Source organism: Canis aureus, chromosome 2, assembly GCF_053574225.1.
Source record: "Canis aureus isolate CA01 chromosome 2, VMU_Caureus_v.1.0, whole genome shotgun sequence".
Lineage (NCBI taxonomy): Eukaryota > Metazoa > Chordata > Mammalia > Carnivora > Canidae > Canis > Canis aureus.
This window is the reverse complement of record NC_135612.1, coordinates 30589904-30614956: the sequence shown is the minus strand read 5'-3', so window position 1 is coordinate 30614956 and position 25053 is coordinate 30589904. Positions and strand designations below refer to the sequence as shown.

At 49.1% G+C, this 25053-nt stretch overlaps 2 protein-coding genes across 2 annotated transcripts in view; both read left to right on the top strand.

Annotated features, from left to right (window-relative positions):
• Positions 1-19478, top strand: part of SV2C (synaptic vesicle glycoprotein 2C) — a 209213-nt gene extending 189735 nt beyond the window's left edge. The window contains exons 11-13 of the mRNA XM_077867670.1: positions 1776-1979; positions 2452-2611; positions 18389-19478. Coding sequence (XP_077723796.1) covers positions 1776-1979; positions 2452-2611; positions 18389-18572 — 548 coding nt within the window. The 3' untranslated portion in view covers positions 18573-19478. The remainder of the gene's footprint in view (positions 1-1775; positions 1980-2451; positions 2612-18388) is intronic.
• Positions 18708-24255, top strand: LOC144289773 (uncharacterized). Its single transcript, XM_077858127.1, has 4 exons — positions 18708-18915; positions 19704-20960; positions 21033-21104; positions 21177-24255. The coding sequence occupies exons 1-4, from the start codon at positions 18708-18710 to the stop codon at positions 21605-21607; spliced, it is 1968 nt and encodes a 655-aa protein (XP_077714253.1). The 3' UTR covers positions 21608-24255.
• The last annotated feature ends 798 nt before the right edge of the window (positions 24256-25053 follow it).

Below are 25053 nucleotides of genomic sequence, written 5' to 3'. Positions count from 1 at the left end.
ATTGGATCATAGTTAAGCTTTTATTATTTGTCTCTGTTAAATTTAATGCAAATAGGACTTGTTGAAGTTCCAAGTTAAACACAAAATCCTTGGAGCGCCTAAGTGGCTCACTCGGTTGAGTGTCTGGCTCTTGATATTGGCTCAGATCATGATCCCAGGGTCTTGAGATCAAGCCTGGTGTCAGACTCCACACTGAGCATGGAGCCTGCTTAAGATTCTCTTTCTCTCCTTCTGCTCCACCCCCACCCACCCTGCTCACATGTGTGCACACTTTCTCTCTCTCTCTAAAAAAAAAAAGAAGAAAAAATCCTTTGAGTAATTTTTTTTAAAGATTTTATTTATCTGAGAGAGAGAGAGCACACAGATGGGTGGAGCGGCAGAGGGAGAGGGAGAAATGGACTCCCCGCCAAACAAGGAGCATGTGATATTGTATCTATCAAAGGCAGATACTTAAGTCACTGAGCCACCCAGTGCCCCTCCTTTGAGTCATTTTTGAAGAAAAAAATTACCCTGTAGTTTATTTTGTTTTTTTTTTTTTTTATGATCTTGGTTTCAAAATGTGATGTCCACTTAAGTGATCATGCCTGAACTGCAGTGAACAGAGATGGATAACATATGGCTATACTTACTGAGACAGTTTTTTAGTCCAATCCATGTGATGGAGTTTGGAAAACTTTCCAGGGGAAAAGAGGATTGGGGATGGGAGGAGGGGACAACTGATTGAGCATCTACTGTCTGCTGGTTCCTACTCTCTGTCTTTAGACATTCATTATCTCATTTGGTGAGATAATAGTGGAGGCTTGAAAAAATTAAGTAATTTGGCCATGTTCTTAGACCTGGTAACAGCTAACATTTGAGCTAACATCAGTTTGATCTGATTGCAGAGCCCATGCTTTCCCACCTCTACCCTCTGGTGTGTCTGCCTTGAGTCCAAAATAACAGCCCAGCACTGGCAGGAGTATAGCGCTGCCTTGTTACCAGCCCTGCCTTCCTGGTGCTCAGATAGGAAGCAGCTCTCCCCAGCTCCAAATGACAGTGGCATTAGGTGTCTTCAGGTGTTTTTAAACAGTGCTGTCACTTTCTTCTAACTCATTCTGCCTCAGAAGACCAGCTTTTTAGGTAGATCTTGATCAGCATGGACAATAACAGTTTTGATTCCCACTACCTTTTAGCAGAACCCACCATTCATCTGCAACCCCTCCTTGGATACATCCAAGTTCAAGTCAAAAAAAAAAAAAAATCAGCAGCATATGCTAATGACCTTCTAATAAGGGCAAATCTTACTCCTTTGTGAGTTCTTCTGCTTTGACCTCAACTTCTGCATTCAGCTTCAAGGGCCCAACAAAGTCCTGTTGCTTCTCTTTGCCTCAGAGTCCCATAAAATAGCAATGATGAGATTGATTCACGCGCATTTTGAAACATACTGTTTTTGTAATCCTAGTTTGGAAGCTAGTAGTACTCTAATGATAGTACTTATGTAACATGATAATTAGAACAAAGTAACATTATAAAGGACTAAGCAAGTAATATAATTAGCACTGGCCAAACATAAGAAATCAGAAGATAACTGGACTCTTTATTCCTTTATTCAACAAAGGTATCCTTCATTCAGCTACTGTGTAATGTGAGGTTCTAGACTAGCCCTGGTGCTTGGGCCAGGCCCTGAAGTCCTCAAGGAGCTTACAACACCGTGATTCTTTCCTGAATTCTTGACAAGCTTTCTTATACTGGTGCACAACCATAACGAGCTTGATGAATGGTCTTTGTGTCCACAGATTTTGAGCCATATAAATTCATTGATAGCGAATTTCAAAACTGCTCATTTTATCACAACAAGACGGGATGCCAGATTACCTTTGATGATGACTATAGTGCCTATTGGATTTATTTTGTCAACTTCCTGGGGACATTGGCAGTGTTGCCAGGGAACATTGTGTCTGCTCTGCTGATGGACAGAATTGGGCGCTTAACGATGCTAGGTATGTACTTGGTTTCATGTAAAATAAAAGAGCTGCCCTTGCGATCTACGGGGAGCCTGGTTCCCACTGTACCCCCTACGCCTTCAGGGATTTGCATCCCGCAGAGATGAGGAGAAATCCCTTAAGACCTTTCATTAGGGCTAAGTTTTAATGAAAATTATGTCTAATTACATTTCGTTGAGCAGCTTCCATGAGTTAACAGACTGAAGAACTAATTATGTGTGACTAATGTATATTTTTCCACTTAAGTAGCTGAGTAATTGGCGATATGCATTTCATGCTTGCTGTGTTTAGAAGGCAGTCGGAGAGGCAAGCCTTTATACAGGTGAGCCGACCTGTACCTGAGCTTTTGGAGTCCAGGCCACAGCTTCCCCTTGGGATTCAGTTTTGCTGAGAGATGTCAAAGACCCAAGGATCATTCTCTACTAAGACGATGGGAAACATTGCAGCCTTTTGTCTCTTTCATTGGCAGGTGGCTCCATGGTGCTTTCAGGGATCAGCTGCTTCTTCCTGTGGCTAGGCAGCAGTGAATCCATGATGGTAGGCGTGCTGTGTCTGTATAATGGATTGACTATCTCGGCCTGGAACTCTCTTGATGTGGTCACTGTGGAGCTGTACCCCACAGACCGGAGGTATGTAGAAGTGGGCCTCTGGGAAGAGGCACTCTAAGCTTCATGCGACCACTGAAAACTCAGAAAAATAAGCCAAGCTGTCATTTCCAAAGAAAGTGAAAATCTAAAAAAATACCTGGCTTATGAGGTTGTAGTTTTCACTCATACCTTTTAAAAAGGAAGTGTCAGGGCAGATAGTTGCTAGCAAGAATAAGTAATAAGGCAGCAGAACTTGTGAAGGAATTTTATTGTGTTCATGACTTGGTTTGTTGGATAACAACATGAGCAACCTATTGAAGTCATGAGATGTAGGACATAAGAGCCTCTCTTGGACCACATTTTGAGCTGCTAATCAGTCCTCCGAGGGCTCTTACCTTCCTTTGCAAGTGTCTGCACAAGCTCTGTATTAAGCAACCACAGAGAAGTACCATATCTCTTGACCTTCCTGGTCTGTTGGAGGAAAACCCAACACATTTCCAGGTACAACAACAATAGCAAAGATTGCTATTAGAAGGAAATTCTGGGGGCACCTGGGTGGCTCAGTTGGTTAAGTGTCTGCTTTTATTTATTTTTTTTAAAGATTATTTATTTATTCATTCATGAGATACACGCACACACAGAGGCAGAGACACAGGCAGAGGGAGAAGCAGGCTCCATGCAGGGAGCCCGACGTGGGACTCAATCCCGGGTCTCCATGATCACGCCCTGGGCCGCAGGCAGGTGCTAAACTGCTGAGCCACCGGGGATCCCTAAGTGTCTGCTTTTAGTTCAGATTATGATCCAGGGGTCCTGGGATTAAGCCCCGAGTCTGGCTCCCTGTACAGTGGGGAATCTGCTTCTCCCCATCCTTACCCCTACCCCCAACTAATTTTCTCTCCCTTTCTCAAACTAAATAAATGAAATCTTAAAAAAAAGAAGAAGAAGAAAATTCTGCATTGGTCCCAAAGTGGAAACAAAAAAACTTTCCATCTTATATCAGAGAAAGGGCTAAAAGACAGTTTTTGGGTAGAGCTGGAGTAGCTGAATAATTAAAAGAATAGAAGCCCTGTTTTTCCATTTAACATGAGCAAAGACAAATGGCCTTTGCCTTCTTTTTTTCACATACGCTTTGTCACCATGGAAGTTCTCTCTGCTGGAGGATGGGGCCAGTATTTTCTGAACTTTGAAACAGAGGAGGGATTTTTCTAGGACTATGCAGAGACATATGGGATAATAATTTTCAACAACATCTATTACTGAGCTTATAGGAACATTATAGGAACTATATAAACTTCTCCTGTAGCAAATTGCAAACTCTTGTGTATGTCTGCTTATCACGTGTTCTACTAGACTTTCAGCAACCTCCTATTGAATGTTAAGGTTCCAAAAGGAACCATATATTCCACATACAGCATCTCCTTCATTCATTCAATAAACATTAGTTCTCTATTATGAGTGAGTTTCTGGTGTAGATGCTACAGGTCTTAGGATAAGGGTGCTGCCAGAAAAAAAAAAAGAAACAAAGAAACAAAAAAAAACAAAGAAAAGATTAAGACTCTGCAGTATCCAGTGGGCATTCTTTTATCAAGCCCCCTTCCTGCAAACAGGGCCCAGATGTAGATTAAATTATACATTTAAAATAAACCCCTTAATGTTAAAGCAAGGCTATGGCATAGCTGGATGGATACCTTTTTGTTATACGTGTAAGGGTTTGATACTATTTTAGATGAATCAGCTGCTCATCCCTCTACCATAAGGGATGGAAGGATGAGTATTCTTCTATGGCAAAATCTAACTTAAAAAAACAACTTGGGAAGTTCCTCAGGTGAGAAACATGGACCTGCTGTGATTCTATTGTTGGAATTTTACTACATTTGATGGTAAAGAACAGAAATTGCTACTTGTGTTTGCTACTTGTGGTTGTCTTTGAAGCAGAGAACTATGCATGTGCAGATTTTCATAGGAGATAGGGCTGTGCAAGAGCAAGTGGGGCGGGCAGTGAAGTCTGGAAGAGCTGCAGTGAAGCCTGAGCCCAAGGGAAGCAGTGAGGAAGGAGAGTGCCCTGACCTCCGACCTCCGCAGCCTCAGGAAGCTTGGCAAGAAGGCCGTTGGGGGCAGGGGGGGACGGGGGTGGGGGGGGGGGCGGGGGGAGTGGCGACAGTGTCGGCTTCAGACACATCCTGTCTGTCCTGGGAGCCAGCCTGCGGTAGTGCTCCTGACATGTTCAGTCATGGGAGCAGCAGAACGTGGGGGTGCCTTTCAGGTCACAGCAGCTGGGGCAGCCTTGTGGATGGCCACAACCTGTATTTTTACCACAGTCACACCCTTGTGTGTGGACATTCTCCTCCTTAGACAGATGTCATTAGATAGCCTGCAGGAAGGCAGTTTCTTCAGTGATGGGGAGGTAACTTGTCCTCCAGGGCAGCACTGCCAGGGCCTTGGTGAATAACCCAGCACCACCTACGGTGTTTCAGGCTAAAACTTCCTCTCCCATCTCTTCCATGTTCCTGCAGGGGTGCAAGGACCACATAACGGGGTCTCCATGGATCTCTGGCTCAGCTCGTAGAGGAAAACCCCAATGGTTCCGAGTGCAAGCATCCTATGGCCTCTTTTTCCATGAAAGCAGGATAGAATACATCCTGACAAGAATTCTGACTAGAGGCTGTGATACTTTGTATTAAAACTTTAGCATTGCCAACTCCTTGCCCAGTTTCTAGAATCTGTCCTTAATGATCAGAATAAGACACTCTGATTCCAGGCCCTGAGCCAAAAAAAAGTAGCTTCTGGAGCCATTTAACAGGCAACTCCTATCAGAATCTCCATCAGGGATACCACGGTAGCTCAGTTGGAGTGGAGTGTCCAAGTCTTGATCTGGGCTCAGGTCTTGATCTCAAGGTGGTGAGCTCAAGCCCCACACTGCGTTCCATGCTGGGCATGGAGTCTAGTTAAAAATAAAAATCAAAAATCCCAATCAAAATGACTCTATTTGGGGAACATGATATAAGGTATAGTCTAAGGGATGCCTGGGTGGCTCAGCTGTTGAATGTCTGCCTTAGATTCAGGTCGTGATCCCGGGGTCCTGGGATCGAGTCCCGCATCGGGCTCCCCATAGGACACCTGCTTCTCCCTCTGCCTGTGTCTCTGCCTCTCTTTCTCTCTCTCTCTCTCTCTCTCTGTGTCTCTCATGAATAAATAAATAAAATCTTTTAAAAAGGGGGGGTATAGTCTAAGTGCTACAACAGCTACAACACCTGAATTCCACGTTTGTCAAGCACGTTATAGATTTTACTTTTTTTTTTTTTTTTAGATTTTACTTTTAATGTTACTCCTTTGACTTTTACTAAGAGTTACATTTGCCTGTAGTGTGAAAACACCAGTAAGGACAGGATACCACTCATTACAGTGCACCCTTCCTTCTGTGCAGAGTCTGCTCTCCAACATGCAGGGAGCTCTAGCACCCCTTTCTGAGAAGTTGCTCTGTCTCTTCATTTCATGTGATAAAAATTGGTAATTCTTCACATTTCATTCTCTGTTATGCGAGGAAGAGGACTGTCTCTGCTAAATCTGCATGGTCCAGTTATTTGCTTTGTTTCTTCTCATTCTGATTTTCCCTCCTTTATTCCTACCTTATTAGTTTTGGGGTTTTTATAAGCTACCCTAAATCATTTCATAGAGAGGCAGGAAAATTCCAAACTAAAATTATACATATTTATGGAATAGCACTTTTCTGTGCCTAAAAAAAAAATGAAATAAAATGACAACCACAAGCTCTCTTTGTAATGGAAAGCCCTATTTTTCCCCCTCTGCACTCAATATTTTACTTCTGGCTACCAGATATGGGGAGTTTTCTTAATTTTCTATGATTCACAGCAAACACCAACGGGATGTCCTACAATCTAACTTAATTCTGACACCATCTACCTGGAGATAGTATCAGATCCCACAGGTTAAGGGCTCAGTTCCCACAAGTTCTCACGACCCCTTCCTTGGGTTTGATCATTTGACTGGCTCACAGAACTCAAGGGAACATTGACTTACATTTACCGATTTTTTTATAAAAAGATGCAACTGAGGAAGAGCCAGATGGAAGAGATGTATCGGGTGAGGTATGAGGGAAGGGTGAGGAGCTTCCATGCTTCTCCGGCTATGTTACCTTACCAACACTTCCAGCGTTGGCCACCCTGGAAGCTCAACATCTTGTCATTCAAGACTTTTTATAGCCCACCCAGCCCACCCCTCCCACTGCTTCCCAGGTCCGACCCTCTGATCACTTGCTCCTGAAAGATCTACCCTCTTCTGAGGCTTTCTAGGGGCCCCACTCTAAGTTACCTCATTCACATAAATTCAGGCAGGATGAGATGGGTGCATGATAAATAACTGGAGGCATGCCTATCACATTTTAGGAGCTAGGAACCTGGATAGAGACCACATATATTTCTTAGATCACACCTCTCCGTGGTCTAAGTGTCACTGTAATTCTTTTATCCTCAAAATCTCAGCACCAAATGTAAGCCTAACATAATTGCCTGATGACATTTCAGCTTTTCTCCCAGGTTAGAAAGATCATGGGCAGGAATGTCACGTGATAATTTGAGAGACATAGAAGGCAGTAGAAGGACCCTCACAAACACACATTTTTGCAGAGTCCTTATAAGATGCAATTTGTTTGTGGAGATGTAAGGGAATCCATTTTTTGGAATAGAAGCTTAGGGAAACGTTTTTAGTATGTTCTTTAATACTCTCTCACACCAAGTGTATGGTATCTTTTCCAACACTGATCAATTCTCCAATTCTCACACCACGTGGAGTTGGTATCAAATCTGACAAGTTAAAGGGCTCAGCCCCACAAAACCACCCCTATTTCATATGCGAGCTGCAAAGAGGGTGTCCAGCCACCTATCCAGGTTCCTAGAACTCACACTTCTGCCCAGCCAACTACAAATTTGTGAATTTCCACAACTCCGAGCAGGTTTGATAAGTGACTAGATAAAGAAGTATATAGGTTAAGGTGCAGAGGACTCCCAAGTGCATGAGCCTCCGTTTCCATGGAGTCAGTTAGGGCATACCACCCCCTCCTAATGTGTGAATGTATTCATTGGTCTGGAAGCTCTCCAGATTTATGGAAGTTTCATTATATTGGCTTGATTGAAGCCTTCATTAATGATAACTGAATTTTATCTCCAGCATCTCTCCTCTCCCTAGAAGTTGAGAGAGGGGTGGGGAGGTGAAAATTTCAACTCTCTATTCACATGGCTGGCTATTACTAGAGACCAGCCCCCATCCAGAAGCTATCTAGCAGCCCTTCAAATTAAAACAGATGATATGTAGTTTTCTGTTATTTTGCAAAAAAGCTAAGCTTTTAGAGCATCTGGGTGGCTCAGTGGGTTGAGGATCTGCCTTCGGCTCAGGTCATGATCTCAGGACCTAGGATCCTAAACTCCTAAGTCCTGGGTATTAGGATGGTAAGAGGTAGTAGGTCAGAGCAGACACAAAGGTAACTTTGATCTTCATGGAAATCCATTGGAGTGTTTGGGGCAGAGTAGCGACATAATCTCATGTATATTTAAAAGGAGAATTGGCTTCTTTGTTTAAAATATACTACAGATGATCTGAAGTGGAATCAGGGAGACCCATTAGGAGTGCACTACAACAATCGTGGCCAGTGGACATGGTAAGAATGGTTAGATTCCACAAATATGTCGAAGACCAACAGGCATTGCTAAAATATCAGATGTGAGTATGAGGAGTAGGCGCATGGGGAGATACTCAGGATGACTTCAGGGTTTTTGACCAGAGCCTGTGAAAGCCTGGGATTGCTGTTGCTGTAAGGACGATTAAGGAAGGAGAAAGTTAAGGAGAAAGAATCAGGAGCTCAATTTTGTTCCTGTTAAGTCTGAGATGCTATGATATATCCAGATGGAGATGTCAATTAGGCAGTTGCACATATGAGACCAGAGTTCAGGGAAGAGGCCTAGGTAGGAGGTAAAAATTTGAGCCCTTTAAGTGTCTAGATGAAATTTAAAGTCATGATGTGAGATGACGCCATCAAAGGACGAGGTCTAGGTAGAGAAGAGGGGAGTTCTGAGGACTCAATCTAGAGACACGAGAGAATCCAGAGGTCCAGCTGATGGGAGAAATCAGGAAGGGAGACTGAACAGGAGCTTGGCGTGAGCTGTTGGCACTTATGTGTCCTCATGGCTCAGTGGACACTTTTACCCCTGCTTCGTGGAGCTCAGAGCAAGGAGCTCCCACCTTATAAACGATGAAACGCAAGCTGTCCCTGAGCCAGCAGACCTATCTCCTGGGTAATTCGTCCAGCAATGTGCTCCGGCCTTTCTCTAGCCACTGGCCGCCTCCTTTCTTCCACCTTTACACATACACAGTTTTCGGCGACCTCAGAAAGCATTTGAAAGTAAACCCCTGATTGTTCCCACCTGCTATTTATTCCCTGCTCATCCTGGGCAGCTGCTGTTGTCACCAGCACTGTGGGATGGCCCTTTACCTCCAAGAGCTAAACCCAAGCATATGCCCAGTTAACCAACCTAAGCCCCTCCCCCTAAGGACTGTTCCTGTTTACACAGAGGAGTTCCCCCATTCATTCCCCATGCTCGATCCTGAAGGTCTTTATTCTTGGATCTCTTACTGACCAGCTGTGTGGCCTCAGTGAGACCACTCAGCATAACTATGCCTCATTTGTTTGAGATACAAAATGAGGACATGCTCCATCTGTGGTTATGAATATAAAGACCTCACTTCATTTTTTTTTGAAGGTTTTGAGATGAAGTATTCTTTCATGCAACTATCTTTTCTAACCAATCTACATTCTGTGTCCCTTCATTCTACCTTATTTTTCTTTATAGACCTTGTCACCATATTATATGTGTCTATGTTTTATGTGACCCGAGTCTTTTTGGCCATTCAGGCAATGTCAGACCTTTTGTGTCTCTGGCAGCTAGGAGTGAAGTATGAGGGGCTGGGAAGTACATGTATCCTTCCCCCACCGCCTCTCTCCTAGGTGGCGTATTACAATGGCAGCAGATCCAACCAAATGTGCAGATGGGCACAGAAACAGTCAGACAGCCTGCTCTTGACTCCAGGGAAGTCCATCTCCCTCCCCTTGCATACTAACAGGCCCTTATTGGAAAGAGCTATGGGAACATCATGATACACTAAGAGGAGGACCATCAGATTTGGGCTACTCACCTTGAAGTGTTGGGGTGTAGGACCAGTGGACTCTAGAATCTAGAGTTTCAGCCAAGGATACCATTCCACCAGTTTAAAGTTGCTGGCTTGGAGGGTGCTTCTTCATCCATGGAGCTAAGGGCAGAACATTCCTTCCAATCAGCTGCACATCAACTGTTCATATCATCAATGAAAAACTATCTCTTTGTTCATTAACAAACTTTTCTCATGCAGATTTCTAAAATGATGTGTAAAGTCCTAAATAACTATCTCTGGCCTGTTGGTTCCTGATTAACATGTTTTACAGTCTAGAGTATAGAACAACTTCTTTGTGTATCGAAGTAGTTCTACTTTTTTTTTTTTTTTTTTAGATTTTATTTATTTATTCATGATAGACATAGAGAGAGAGAGGCGGAGACACAGGCAGAGGGAGAAGCAGGCTCCATGCAGGGAGCCTGACACGGGACTCGATCCTGGGATTCCAGGATCGCGCCCTGGACCAAAGGCAGACACCAAACCACTGGGCCACCCAGGGATCCCCAGTAGTTCTACTTTTTAAAAAAAGATTTTATTTATTCAAGAGACAGTGAGCAAGAGAGAGAGCACATGAGCGGGGGCAGAGGCAGAGGGAGAAGCAGGCTCCCCGCTGAGCAGGGAGCCTGATGCAGGGTTCAATCCCAGGACCCCAATCGTGACCTGAGCCAGAGGCAGGCACTTAACCAACTGAGCCACCCAGGCGCCCGTATACCAAAGTACTTTTAAAGTAATTACCACTTGGACCATATGATGATAGCATGTTAAGGTGTGTGTTTGTTTAGCATCTGTCACCCACCATGTGAGCTCCTTCAGGGCAGAACTTTGTTTTCCTTATTTATTATGTAGCTCTAGGTGAATGGGAGGAGGGTAAGATTTAATTTTTTAAATTGAGCTAGTTCTGGGCTATAGTTTTCCTTCTCGTGTGGGATCTAGCACCACACCCTCCCTCTGCCATCTAGGTAAGTTGGTTAGGCCTGTTGTGAGTGGGGGGCATTCCTCTCCCCTCCTCTCTGGCTCCCTCTGCACCCCTTTCCACTTGAGCCATCCAGAGCCTGTAACCTCCCAGTGCATCAGCTGCCAGCAACCCTTGGCCACAGAGCACTGCCTACTGAAAACCCTCCTCCTCCTTCATCGCCTCTCTCCATCAGTAGTTGGGAGGAGACCTGGCACTGCCAGAAAAAAAGCAGGTTACTTAGGTCAGTCCTAAAGGACTGACCTAAGTAACCTGGACCTAGCCTTTCTGGACCTTGGTTTTCTCATTTGAAAAATGGTGGTGAGGGATGCCTGGGTGGCTCAGCAGTCAAGCATCTGCCTTCGGTTCAGGTCGGGATCCCAGGGTCCTGAGATCGAGTCCTGCATCGGGCTCCCTGCAGTAAGCCTACTTCTCCCTCTGCCTGTGTGTCTCTGCCTCTCTCTGTCTCGTGAATAAATAAATAAATAAAATCTTTTTTAAAAAACAGAGGTGAGTCAGGCTCTGTGCCGAGGCTCTATGTCACCTCAGTGACAATATCTAATCGTCACTCCAAGCCTACAAGAGTAAGGAGCCTTACTCTGTTTTCTAGAGAGGGAAAGTAACTTGCCCTGGGTCACTGAGACTCAAACCGGCTCTGTGACTCTGCAGTGCTGCTCCCAGCACAGACACACCTGCCCCTCTTCTAGCAGGTCTGGGGTGGAGCTCTGGGAATTGGCTCCTAGGAAGCTCAGCTGGTAATTGGGATATACAGTTGTGCTCAGGAATCCTGGCCTTACATGAACTCCAAGTTGCCTCCCAGTGCTTGCTTTTGTAGCATTATCTACTCTGACCCAGGCACTCAACCTACTTCTACCTAGCTTCATCAGATACAGGGTAAGCCACAAAGACTTCCGTCGTCATTGCCTGACCATGACTATTTGCATAGTGACAGCACAAGCAATAGGAAGACCCTGGATGGGGATGGGGATGGGGATGGGAGGGGGATGGAGGGCTGCTTTGGGCCCAGGGATCCTCTTGGCTCACAAACCATAGGTTGTCCTTCTCCACTTGTATGTAAGGCAAGCCCTGCTTGCAGTGGTATAGGATGCCATCTTCCCGAGTTAAGGAGGACACATACTACTTACTTGGACAAAGCAAACTTTCTCTTTCCTTGAAGATCAGAAAGCAATTGGATTCAGTTTTTTCCAGCTTACGAATATGAAATTGTACCTCTGAGAAAGCACGATGATAGACGGACATCAGTAAACACACATGACCTGACTGATGCCCCTGAGGATGCCCTTGATAGAAATCTACCTCCAACGTATTTTGAAGATGTCAGGAAATTCCTTAGTTCCTTCTGCAAGTGTCCGTGTGTCCATGCGCCCATCCTGAGGGTGGTCATGAATGAACAGAAAGACTCCACAGTCTTGCCCTAACAATTAGGCTGAATCCAGACAGAAGAGCCTGGTGTTTCCTGATGAACAATCCAAATGAAGGAGATCTTACGTAGGACAGTGTTCACTGCAATACCTCATGTCTCCCCTGTTTGGAGAGTCCCTAATTATCCAAGGGTATGGTCACAGAAATAATGGCCATATGCCTCATCATTTGTCTTAAAACATGAACATGGGATGGTCTTATTAATGATTGGGGGGAAGCAGAAGCAAAATTGTATGAATCCTGTGGTTTGTAATAATAGGGATGTGACTAGAAGCACACTAAAAGGAATTCAGAAATGAAAACCATTTTTTGGAGGGGTGGAGTGGATGTTTGCTTTTGTAAGTTCCTTTGGCATGTGATAGTAAATTCAAATCAATTAAAAATGCAGTTATCTCTGGAAGAATCCAGGGTTCTCAGCCCTGGATACACCTTAGATTAACACAAGGCTTCAAAAAAAAAAAAAAAATACCAATGCTTGGGCTCCAGCAGAGCAATAAAGTCAGAATTTCTGTGAGTGTGGCCCTGGGCATCAGTATTGCCACCCCACTGTGTTATAGAAGTTCCCCGGGTGATAGTGGGCACCAGACTTGAGCAGCCCTGGGTGAGGCTATGGTCATGCATGTCCATGTACCCTAGTTCAGCCACATTGCTCTTCAGACCCCACACTGAAACAGCTGCATGAGCAAGTGGGACACTTGTTTGAGGACTGGGGTTAAGCGGTCATTTGGCACTCAAGAGGCCTTTGTGGGAGTGTCTAAGACACACTGAGTGGGGTACCATGGAGATAACTTAGATATGAGGATGTTTTGAGAGTCAGAGAGCACCTTTGTCCACATCCCATCCTTCACCTGGAGAGCTGAACTGCTTCCAGATGAACTCTGTTCTCATCCACCCCCTCTGACAAGCCTTTCTTCAGTTCCCCCATGCCCAACCTAAGATCCCCTCCACCCCCTTCTCTCCTGTAGGACCCTGTGGCTATATATATTAAATTCTTAGCAAGCTGTACTCTCATGATCTTTTTGCATCTGTCTTAATGCAAAAGGGGACTTTATCTTACTCATTTTGGGCTCCCTGGTGCCTAGGGTAGAGCTTGGCACATCATGCTTAATGAATGATTATTAAATGAATACATGCATAGAAGAATGCATAGATTAGAACTATATTAAGAACCATTTTGCTTCTTAGATTAATATTCAGTGGGTTTCTAGTGCTCTCAGCACTGTAGCCCAGTAGCTCAGATGGATTCAGTGGTGAAATAGCTTTTTTACATAAGTCTGGGAAACTTGCCATCATTTGTAATGCTGTTTCCATGAGAAAAAAATGAAATTCATTTTGTGCTTTAAAGAGCCAGCTTCTGGATGAATCCCTAGATCACGATGCACAGTAGCCCCCCCTTATCTGAGGTTTCCCTTTATACAGTTTTGGTGATTCATGTCACCTCAGGTCTGGAGGCAGCTGAGCCTCCTGACACAGCGCCAGAAGGTCAGTAGTAGCCTGACAGCATGTCACAGCACCTGCGTCACTCACCTCATGTCATCTCCTCGTATAGGCACCTCCTCATCTCACGTCATCATGGGAAGAATGAGTGAGTACAGGGGTGCCTGGCTGGCTCAGTTGGTGGAGCATGGAACTCTTAATCTCAGGGTCATGAGTTCAGGCTCCACAATGGGTATAGAGATGACTTAAAATCTTTAAAAAAAATAAAATTTAAAAAGGCAAATGAAAAAATAAATATATAAATAAAATTAAAAAAAAAAAAAAAGGTGGGCAGCCCCCGTGGCACAGTGGTTTAGTGCCACCTACAGCCTGGGGTGTGATCCTGGAGACCCAGGATCAAGTCCCACGTCGGGCTCCCTGCATGGAGCCTGCTTCTCCCTCTGCCTGTGCCTCTGCCTCTCTCTCTCTCTCTCTCTCTGTCTCTGTGAATAAATAAATAAAAAATCTTTAAAAAAAATTTTTAAATAAAAATAAAAAAAAGGCAAGTGAGCACAGTATAGTAAGATATTTTGAGAGAGAGACCACAATCACCTAACTTTTATTATGGTGTATTGTTGTGATTGTTCTACTTTATTGTTCTAGTTATTGTTAATCTGTGCCTAATTCATAAATTAAGCTTTATCACAAATAAGTATGTATAGGAAAAAACAAAACAGGGTTTGGTATTACCTCTAGTTTCAGGCATCCACTGGGGGTCTTGAAACATCTCCCCTGTAGATGAGAGGGAGCTATGCTATCACTAATTTAAGGACTGTCTGTGCTTTGCAAAATGCACTTTGTTGAGTCCTTTTCTAACTTCTAGCAGCGATTTGACTGCTAGATAAGTTGTCCAGAAAAAGCTTTTTCCAGAAGTTTACATTAAGCAAAGAGAATGCTTACATTTTATCCCTAAACAGGTAAATTCCATGAACTGAATCTGGATCTACCCCATGTCAGGCCTTTTCAAAATGAGCATTTAGTTCATTTCCCTGATTTCAGCAGTCAGTGGGACAGATTCTTGAGTCAGCGTTCAAAGCAACGGCCAACAGTGGCAAGGCGCCTACCATGTGCCGGACGCTGCCCAAGTGCTATTATTCTGCATCCCTTGCTTCTTCCCAGGAGCCCCCTAAAACCCATGGCTGACCCTGCCCTGAAGGCTGACCCTCACTAAATAAGGTAGAGGCTGACGGTGAGGGCGACACTTGGCTCTCTCTATCTGGAATGGTGCCGGCAGTGTCCTTTTCCCAGCCTCTAATCAAAGCTAGTAATGACATCCATGAGCTGGAACCCACTCCATTGGGAAGGCCCTGGGGAAGCCGCAGTCCAGCTGCAGTGAGGGGGTGCTCTGGCTTCCACCCCCCCCCCCCCAGGCGGCTGAGCCTGAGCACCACAGTAAGCCTCTCGCAAGAGCAGCAGCAGGCTCAGACCTGGACACCCGGATTAACGGTGCAGGGCCACAGCCACCGTGAGGACCTGCTGTGATACCAGGGTGCTGTTTGGGGAAAGAATCTCCATTTAAAAGATTTAAGTAGCAAGAATTGCAAACAAGGGATTCTGGCTGGAGAGGTAGGGGCACAAGGGATGGAGTTTATAGGAAGATAATAGATCGTTTCATTCTTTCTCCGTGGTCCTTGCTTGTTAGGAGAAGGAACATCTTTGGTCTGAAAAAAAAATTCTGTAGTGGGTGTAGTGGGTGGCTCAGGGCGCGATCCTGGAGTCCTGGGATCGAGTCCCGGGATCGAGTCCCGCGTCGGGCTCCCGGTATGGAGCCTGCTTCTCCCTCCTCCTGTGTCTCTACCTCTCTCTCACTCTCTCTCTCTCTCTGTCTATCATAAATAAATAAATAAATCTTAAAAAAAATTATGTAGCTTGTCCTGCGTTGAGGAGTCAGCTGGTCAAACTCTCTGAGCTCCCCACCCTCCAAAGACTTATGAGCATGAGGTGACGCGTACGTTGTGTGTCTATAGAAGTCCATGGCTTTCCTTGAAGGAAGAGCAAGGAAATAAACGAACTGAAAGCTTATTTCCTTTATAAACAGATAACCAGCAAGGGCGAGATACCTTGAGAATGGTTTTTGTAGCCCAGCTGTGTGTCCAGTGCATGGGAAATCATACCCTCTGTCTCGCAAGTATTAGAAGAAATAATTTACTTATCTAAGGAAAGAACGGTTACATTTTCTCGAATGCCAGTGCTAATTTAAGGAGGCTCTATGCTTTATATCCATACGAGACTTTCATGTGAAGAACTGCCCCTGCTCTGTCAATGAAAATGGAGAGTCATACGATAGGAAAGATTTGATCATTTGTGGTTTTTTAGAAGCTTCCGACACCAGATGCTCCCAGTGCCGTCTCTTCAGTGCTGTCCAGGAACCTTCGGGAGCTGTCCGTACCATGAGGAGAGAGTCACCTGTATTCTATACCTTGTTCAGAGTTACAGCTTGGGAAAATACAGTTATTTCAACCCAGCTGTAAACTCTCCTGGGGTCATTCTGCAGGTTCAGGGTGGAGATACTTCTTCCTACGGAAGAATGTTTTTCTCTTATCAGCAACATACTCACTAGCCAGTTTTCCCAGAACGATAGAGTTTATCTTACTACCATAAGATGTATTTGGTCATTTATGACCCTTGCTTCTAGAAACTAAAATGCGGTTTTAAAAAAGTGAAGGGCGTCAATCTGAGAGGCTACTACTCTAGTATTTCAGCTCTCTGACTTTCTGGAAAAGGGAAAATTAGAGACAGCAAAAAAGTGGTGGCATGAGGTTACTAGGGAAAGAGGAGGAATAAATAGGAGGAGCCCAGGGGATTTTAGGGCACTGAAACTGTTACTCCATATGATCCTCTGATGGATACATGTCATTATCCATTGGTCAAAGCCCATGAAATACAAAACACACAATGAATCGTGACATAAGCTATGGATGTAAGTTAATAGCAACGTACTAACATTGGTTCATCAGTTGTAAAGGTATGTACCATACTAAGATGTGAATAACAGGGGTGCGGAGTGAAGGGAGTACATGGGAACCCTCTTTGCTTTTCACCCAATTTTTTTGAAAGCCTCAAACTGCTTGAGAAAATGTTAATGAAAGAAAAAAGGAGTTCAGCCTCATGGCATCTCCACGGAGGTGGGGGAGGCAATACATGATGTCATTGTACTTAAGTCCTCTGTGGTACCTGACATGTGGCCTCCAGCAATTTCATTTAAAAATAGTTATCAGGGGCGCCTGGGTGGTTCAGGGCATGATCCTGGAGTCCCGGGATTGAGTCCCACATCGGGCTCCCCGCAGGGAGCCTGCTGCTCCCTCTGCCTGTGTCTCTGCCTCTCTCTGTGTCTCTCAGGAATAAATAAATAAAATCTTAAAAAAAAAAAAAAAAAGGAAATAGTTATCAGCCTATTAAATCTTATCTTTCTAGTGGTTGTTGCTATCAGCAGTCTCTTTATTTAAAAACAAACCAAAAAGAAGAAGCGTACAAAATTAGCTTGCTATCTTCTCAAGAAGTTCCTGTTTTTCTGTCAGAGATCCTGCTACACCCCTTCCACAGTCCACACAGTTGGTGATGTCGCCACACTGCTCAGGCCTGCTTACTCGACTTCCCCGGTGTCCTGGCCAAAAAGAAAGTTGGTGTTTTGCTCCCTCCTCTGTTTTGACCCAGGAACTCACTGGCCCTGGACAAATTCACAGGCTTAGCTCCTACAGAAGCTGTCGTTCTCTCTGTGATGTGGGAAGGAGGGACTGGTTAGATAATAACCACAATAAATGTCTCCGCTTTGTAGAAAATGTCACTAGGGACAGCTCCGATAGTGATGAGTAGTTCTTGTGACTGGCCGAAGGCAGGCCCACACTTACACATTTACAGATCAAAGAGACGTGTACTTGATGCTGCACTTTACAGCAAATAAAATACACTTCCCTCTGGAGGGAGGGGAAATGCATCCAACAATTATCCTGCATTCAATTTGCCTTTAATACACAGGTGGGTCCAGTGACAGACAGGAAACCGAACTGGCATAAAGGCCGAGAAGAGTCATATTGTGTCATGATGTCAGTGGTGTCAGGATGCTCTCATACAAAATCATTTCCTACCTAGAAGTGCACAGTCAAACCACATTCAAACGCCAGCAGAGTGAACAGGATCTTCTCTAGGGCTGTGATCTGCTCCTCTCCTGGACACGATTTTCCACGCAGAACTCTGAGGAGGATGGAAGAAGGGCCAGGAGCTCATTTGTGGGCCCTCAGCCTGGCATTCAGTGTTTGCCTGGGGCCAAAACATGGGTGAAGAGAGCGTGGGGATCCACCTCTGTGGCACCAGAAAGATGAGGAATGCAAGCCAGTCACCCCTAATTTTCCCTGAAAATCCCATGGCTTTAGTTATTTAAAACCTCACACACTAACTAAGCTATGAGGAAAGGGAGGGAAACAAAGGCTAAAGAAATACATGGTCCAATATTTTAATTTAACTCTGGAAGAGAGAAGAGACTTGTTTTCCCGAAATTTCCTTTTTCTTTCTGTTCATGATGAACTGGGACTGCTGGGAAGGGTAAGAATCAGTCGAGGTGATGAGAAATGCGCTCGCGCTGAAGGAACGGTGCCCACAGCAGGGTCCCGGCCCCAGATGTGCTATCGAGCACGTCATTACTCGCCTTAATGATACACATCCAGGGCATTTTTGGCTCAGGTTGCATCTGGGCAGTCACTTGGTCAACCTCATCTTGTGTCTTCCCCTTGCAGGGCGACAGGCTTCGGCTTCTTGAACGCCCTGTGCAAAGCAGCGGCCGTGCTCGGGAACTTGATATTCGGCTCCCTGGTCAGCTTCACCAAGTCGATCCCCATCCTGCTGGCGTCCACTGTGCTCGTGTGTGGAGGACTCGTGGGCTTGCGCCTGCCGGACACACGAACCCAGGTCCTGATGTAAGGGGAGCAAGCCGCCCGCAGGCGTCTGTCTCCTGCCCTGCTCGACACTCCGGACTGACCCAAGGCTTCAGATTTTTTCAGATCTCAAAAGGTGGAAAATACCAGAACACTAACTCTTGCTGCGACTAAGATGTAGATGCCAGGCCCCCCACTTAGGTGTGATTGCGGCATTTTCCCTGCATCCTCACCCGCCCTGGGCCGCCCTGGGCCGCTTGGGCTCCGGCAGTCTGAGGAGCGGCTCTGCGGCGTCCTGCTGGGCCAGGCTGCCTACGGCTGTGCTCACCGGGTGCTCCGGGGAGCTCGCGGGGTGCTCACGGGGTGCTCCAGGGTGCTCCGGGGAGCTGGTGGGTTGCTCAGGGGTGCTCCGGGGAGCTCGCGGGGTGCTCCGGGGTGCTCATGGGGTGCTCTCGGGGTACTGCGGGGTGCTCAGGGGCGCGGGGGGCGGCCTGCTTCTGACCCACGGGGGCATGTTACTGCATCTGTGCCGGGACGGGATTCTTTTTTCTTTTTTTTTTTTTTTCTTTGAAACAGAGTGATATTTCCTTTTTACTTAGAAAAGGACGCCCAGCAATCCTCGCCCTTACCGCAGGACCTTTCAGAGGCACCGGTGCGGCGCGGGGGGGTGGGGGTGGGGGGGGTGGGGCTCCCAGAGGCCTGACGGCGGAGGTGGCCCTGCCCACGAGAGAGACAGGCCGCGCGGGGCGGCGGGGGTCAGGGTGGACCGCGTGGCCGGACCTCTGCCGGCGCGGAGGGGCCGCGTGGTGTCCCGGCGGCGGCGCGCGGCCCGCGACATCGGGAACCCGGAGACCGCCCTTGGCCCCGCGCGCCCCGCGCCCGCCCCCGTGGCCCTCCCCTCGGAGGGTCGGCCGCTCACGCCGGGCGCTCGGGGGCTGCAGGCCGCAGGGGGCCCGCCCGGAGCCGCGCGGGGGGCCCGGGGGGGCCGCGAGGTGGGCGGAGCTCGGCGGGGGCGGGGCCGCGTCCTGCGCTCACCCCGACTCCGGGGCCTCCCTGCGGCCAGGCGCTGAGCAGCCCCGCAGACGTCCGGGGTACCGCAACATTCCCGCCCTCCCCCCGCGGCGCCCCCCGCTGCAGACCGCCCGCCAGGCCCTGGGGCACGTTCCTTCCTGAACAGCCATTAATCGAGCAGCCCTTGAAGTACCGGGTCTGTGCTCGGGCGGCCGGGGGTCGGCGGCGGGAAGGGGGCGCTGCCCGGGTGGCCCCCGCGGGGCCGAGCCCCAGGAACCCCGCCCGCAAAGGCGGCGGGAGGAGGGAAGGGAAGGCCGGTGCAGCCCGGGGGAGAGCCCGAGCCCGCAGGAGCCAAGCGGCGGCCTCGGGCAGCGGCGCGGGCTCAGCGCCCCGACTGCGCATGCGCGGCCCCCTGCCCCGCCGCCTGGCGACCCCGGGTCAGCTCCGGCTCCTGGTCCCCCGGACTCCCCGGCCCGCGAGGCTGTCGGCCGGGAGCGCCCAGATGTCCGTGCTCACGGTAAACGAGTAGAACGAAGCAGGTCCCGAGCAGCAGGGCCCAGCCGCTGCGGTTTTCTTGGAGCCCGGCTGCAGCGGCGTGGAGGGCCCGGCCTGCGTCCTGAGCCCCCACGCGGCGCCCCCGCTGCAGGCGGGCCTCCCTCGGCCTCCCGGCGCCCCACCCACTCCTCCCAGGTGGCCCGGGGGCGAGCCAGGCTAATCCCGACAGCCCGGGCGCAGAGCCGCGGGCACAACCTTGTCCCGCCTTCACGCCGGTTCCTCTGCCTCCTTTGCATCATTCGCACCACCTTGATTTTCCCACAGTCGGCTTTGTCCCTCAGCTGTGTGGCAGGTGTGTGCAGGTCGGTCCCCCTCAGCTATGTGGCAGGTGTGGGCGGGTCAGTCCCCCTCAGCTATGTGGCAGGTGTGGGCGGTCCTTTCCTCCTCAGCTATGTGACAGGTGTGTGCAGGTCTGTCCCCCTCAGCTATGTGGTAGGTGTGTGCGAGTCTCTCCCCCTCAGCTATGTGGCAGGTGTGTGTGGGTCTGTCCCCCTCAGCCATGTGGCAGGTGTGTGCGGGTCTGTCCCCCTCAGCCATGTGGCAGGTGTGTGCAGGTCGGTCCCCCTCAGCTATGTGGCAGGTGTGTGCGGGTCGGTCCCCTTCAGCTATGTGGCAGGTGTGTGTGGGTCTGTCCCCCTCAGCCATGTGGCAGGTGTGTGGGAGTCTCTCCCCCTTAGCTATGTGGCAGGTGTGTGCGGGTCTGTCCCCCTCAGCCATGTGGCAGGTGTGTGCAGGTCGGTCCCCCTCAGCCATGTGGCAGGTGTGTGCGGGTCTGTCCCCCTCAGCCATGTGGCAAGTGTGTGCGGGTCTGTCCCCCTCAGCCATGTGGCAGGTGTGGGCGGGTCTGTCCCCCTCAGCTATGTGGCAGGTGTGTACGGGTCAGTCCCCCTCAGCTATGTGGCAGGTGTGGGCGGTCCTTTCCTCCTCAGCTATGTGACAGGTGTGTGCGAGTCTCTCCCCCTCAGCTATGTGGCAGGTGTGTGCGGGTCGGTCCCCCTCAGCTATGTGGCAGGTGTGTGTGGGTCTGTCCCCCTCAGCCATGTGGCAGGTGTGTGGGAGTCTCTCCCCCTTAGCTATGTGGCAGGTGTGTGCGGGTCTGTCCCCCTCAGCCATGTGGCAGGTGTGGGCGAGCCTGGCCCCCTCAGCCATGTGGCAGGTGTGTGCAGGTCGGTCCCCCTCAGCCATGTGGCAGGTGTGTGCGGGTCGGTCCCCCTCAGCCATGTGGCAAGTGTGTGCGGGTCTGTCCCCCTCAGCCATGTGGCAGGTGTGGGCGGGCCTGTCCTCCTCAGCTATGTGGCAGGTGTGGGCGGGCCTGTCCCCCTCAGCTATGTGGCAGGTGTGGGCGGGTCTGTCCCCTTCAGCTATGTGGCAGGTGTGAGCGGGCCTGGCCCCGGGCTCTGGGTTAGCTGGAGGAGGAGCCGCGCCTACGCGGACACTCCGCTCTGCGATGAAGCGGGGCCGCTGGCCCAGGACGCGCCGCCAGGTCTCACCGCCTCCACTGATGAAGGAAAGTGAGGCTGTGGTCCAGACATGAACTTGGTGCAGTCACCAAACCTGCAGAAACACAAGTTCTGTTGCAGCAACAGAAAAGCGTCGGTGCTACGGCGCTCTGAACCGGCCTACATGTTCCTTAGTTTGTCTTTCTGCCAAAGCACCTGTGTTCTGAGGAAAGCCTCCCCCGCCATCCGGATAAGTAGACAGAAGAAAACTACCAACGTCTCCTGGACATGTGCGTCCCTGTGTGCCTCAGGTGTGGAGGGCCGGTCGTGCGCGGAATGTTCCTTTGCCCCAAATGTCGAGCGTTCCCCATCAGCGGGGTGTCCCCAACCAGACACAGCAGTGCCGGGCTTTCTGGGCTCTTTCTCCATCAGTCCACAGGCCGGAGGGTCCCAGGATTTTGAGTTACGAGGGTCGAGGGTCGGGTTCACGGACCTGCCTGGGCCTGTGCTGAAGGCATGGGGCTGGGGGCGCAGAGGGGCGCAGAGCCTTCAGGGCCGTGCATCCTGGCACAGTGCGGTCCAGGGCCGCGGGGCGCTGCCTGCCCGCCAAGTTAGCCCAGGTGCCACATCGAAGCCCCTTCCCTGGCACTGCAGAGCTGATGTCCCGGATGTAAAGGTGGTGAGCCGCCTCGGGTGGGCAGCTCGGAGCCCCTCAGAGCGGGAGCATCCTGCCTGGAGGAGGAAGCGCCTGGATGTCTTGGCCCTTGTTAGAGGCTCTGCTCATGCTGGGAAGGCGAGGGAAACGAGGCATCGGGCGCCTGGGGGAAGCGGGTCAGGTAAGACTCAAGGAAGAAGGCGCAGCAGAGAGGCCCCTGCTTCGCAGAGGCGTCGGCTTTCAGCCTGTGGGTCCTGCTGCCCTCGGAGGTAGGCCTGGGGTGGGCCGGGAGAGGCTGGGCGCGTCTGTTCGAGCCCCTCAGAGCCGGTCAGCCCGACCCCCTCCCCCCTCGTCCCCGAGACCTTCCCGCTCCCCTTGGCGGCCAAGCCACCCAGGAAACAGGTTCAGGCAGTTAGTGGCAGGAGACTTTTAGGTTGCAGTTGAAAAGCAGTGTGTGCCTCTTGTAAAGTGTCTTGAAATAGCAAGGCCTCTGGGGCTGGGGCCTGAGGGGAGCCAGTAGCCATTGGGGTCCCTCTGCCGGCCGCTGCGGGAGTCCCGGTTTCTTCTCCACCGCTGAGCCTGTCTGCCCCCACCCCCAGGCACTGCACCCCCACTTCTTTCTTCCCCATCAGGTCTTCTTCCTCCTGCCTCCAGCAGGTGCCCTGGGGCAGGAGCGAGCTTTCCAGGACCAAGGGGGGTGCGCTGTTGGAAGGGGGCGCGGGGGAGGAGGCACAGGGGTCTGACCCCAGAGGTGCCCGGTGGCCCGGCCCGGCCTCGTGCTCCTGAGAGCCAAGGGCCACCGCTCAGGTGGGGGGGGGGTGCAGGGAGGATGGAGCCCTCGGGCCCACTCCCCTTGGGGCCCACAGCAGCCTGCAGCCGGGTTGGGGGGTAGGGGGGCTGTCCGCGGGATGGGGGCGCTGAGAAACACCGCCACCACTGAAAACCCATCGTGTAAACTTGGAATTAAGTAACAAATCTGCAAAGCCCGTCCCAGTCGGGCCGGTTTACCGCAGCTCGTAGCAGGTGCCCTGCACAGAGGGCTTCTTTCCACCTTTATACCCACTCGGAGCAGGGCCCGCCGCGTGCAGAACCCGCTGCTTCCTGTGGGTACTGCTCCTTTGGGAATGGGACCATAAATTGGCTATTTTATGCTGCGCAAACCAAAATAAATTCGTTTGAAGTTATGCGGCGTCTTCCCTCTAACCCCCAAGTCCGTGTCCAAGAAGGAAACCCCCTCCTTGCCTTTGACATTCACCAGGGCTGCCTGGCTAGACCCAGACAGATTTGCTTAATCTCACTTCCACCACTATTGTTAGACATTTATTGTACTGAATCTACGTCCTAAATCAGACAGAAGAAAACAGAAATGTTCTTTCTTGACGCGTGCTTTTATAACATCTAAACTGTGGTCATGTATCTTCACTCTAACCTGGGAACATGTTGAATAGATCATGTGTCCTTGACTCACGTCTAGACACTGTAAGTAAAGTCCTGAGAGAGTTTCTTTCTTTCAGGTAAACTTCCATTTTGGACACGTGCTAACCCACGATCCACTCTCCTCCACACTGAGGTCTTGCCTGGGGTCCTGGCCTAGGTTTTGGCGTTTGGGTGTTTTGTTTTGTTCCGTCTTGTTCCTTTCCTGTTTTTGCTGCTCTGTAAGCCCTCCTGCTACGAATGTTCTAGTTACCCCAACTGTACTGTATGTATATATGTGCTGCATGTGTGAGCCCCAGTACATTCTGTTTCAGGTTTCTGGAGTTTCCATCTTCAGTACAGCTGGTCCTGTTGTGAACTCATGTTTCTGGTATGCTCCTCTGTGTCTGATTCCCAATTGCCAAAATGTTTGACCAAGTATGTTTTGACAAATGTCCCCAGACACCGGTGCGTATCCTGGTGAAAGGGCATGCTCTGTGTGGGACGACTCGTGTACAGCATAAATCTATCAGATGTGGAAGCGTGTATACATTTATATGCCAGATACCTAACATTCATGTAACAGCTGCAAAGATATTTAATGTACATCGGATTATTAATAAAAGAGCTTTTTTGCTCCGTTATATTCAAATAAAGATTGCCTTGTGACTGACTTCCCTTCCAAGCATGAATTGACCCTTTAAAAATAAGCACTTTCTTGTATATGCTTGGGCATAAAGAAAACCTGTTTTCCTTGATTCAGGCTTATTTGAATTGTTTCCGTGGGCTGCTATCGTGGGTATTGAGGTATTGCTGATCTTACAGGAACACTCTCTGATCATTAGGCAGGACCATGGGGAAGAAAACGTTTGTGGGGGAGTTGGTGGCAGAGCACAAGCCTGGCTCCTTCCACCCTAGAACAGGAATAGCAAACAGATTTGTATCTAGCCTATCAACACAGTTGTCTGGTAGCGGCTGCTTAGAATGTTAGTTTGAGAAGAATGGTGAGAAAGGTGCTATATTTTGTAGCGTTGGCATTGAAGGCAGAAACACACACTGCCTGCCATGGATTTGCTAGTCCCAAAAGGATGCTTTTACTGCATCTAACCGAATGCCCAGATTCAAGTATCCGTAGTAATAAAGGGAAGTGTTACTTCATGTAACAAAGAAGGCAGGACAGTTCCAAGGTTGGTTATGACATAGCTGGGCACCATCACTCACGACCCACGCTCCTTCCACCTTTTATGTCTGCCATCCTCAGCACACTGGCTGTCATCCCCTCGGGGGTGTGAGAGAGCCCCGGCAAGTCAGATCTTCACACAAAATCTAAAGACCAGAAGGAAGAATATGCCCTTTTTATGACCCTTTTAAAAAAATTTTTAAAGATTTTATTTATGTGTGAGAGAATGGGCAGGGAGAGCAGCAGAGAGAGGGAGGAGCAGAGAGCCTGATGC

Excerpts from the sequence above, each read along its gene's own strand:
- LOC144289773 (XM_077858127.1), top strand. The coding sequence starts at position 18,708 with ATGCCAGGCCCCCCACTTAGGTGTGATTGCGGCATTTTCCCTGCATCC. Across the intron at positions 20,961-21,032 it reads CCCCCTCAGCTATGTGGCAG|GTGTGTGCGAGTCTCTCCCC; the intron begins GTGTGTACGGGT and ends GCTATGTGACAG. Across the intron at positions 21,105-21,176 it reads CCCCCTCAGCTATGTGGCAG|GTGTGTGCGGGTCTGTCCCC; the intron begins GTGTGTGTGGGT and ends GCTATGTGGCAG.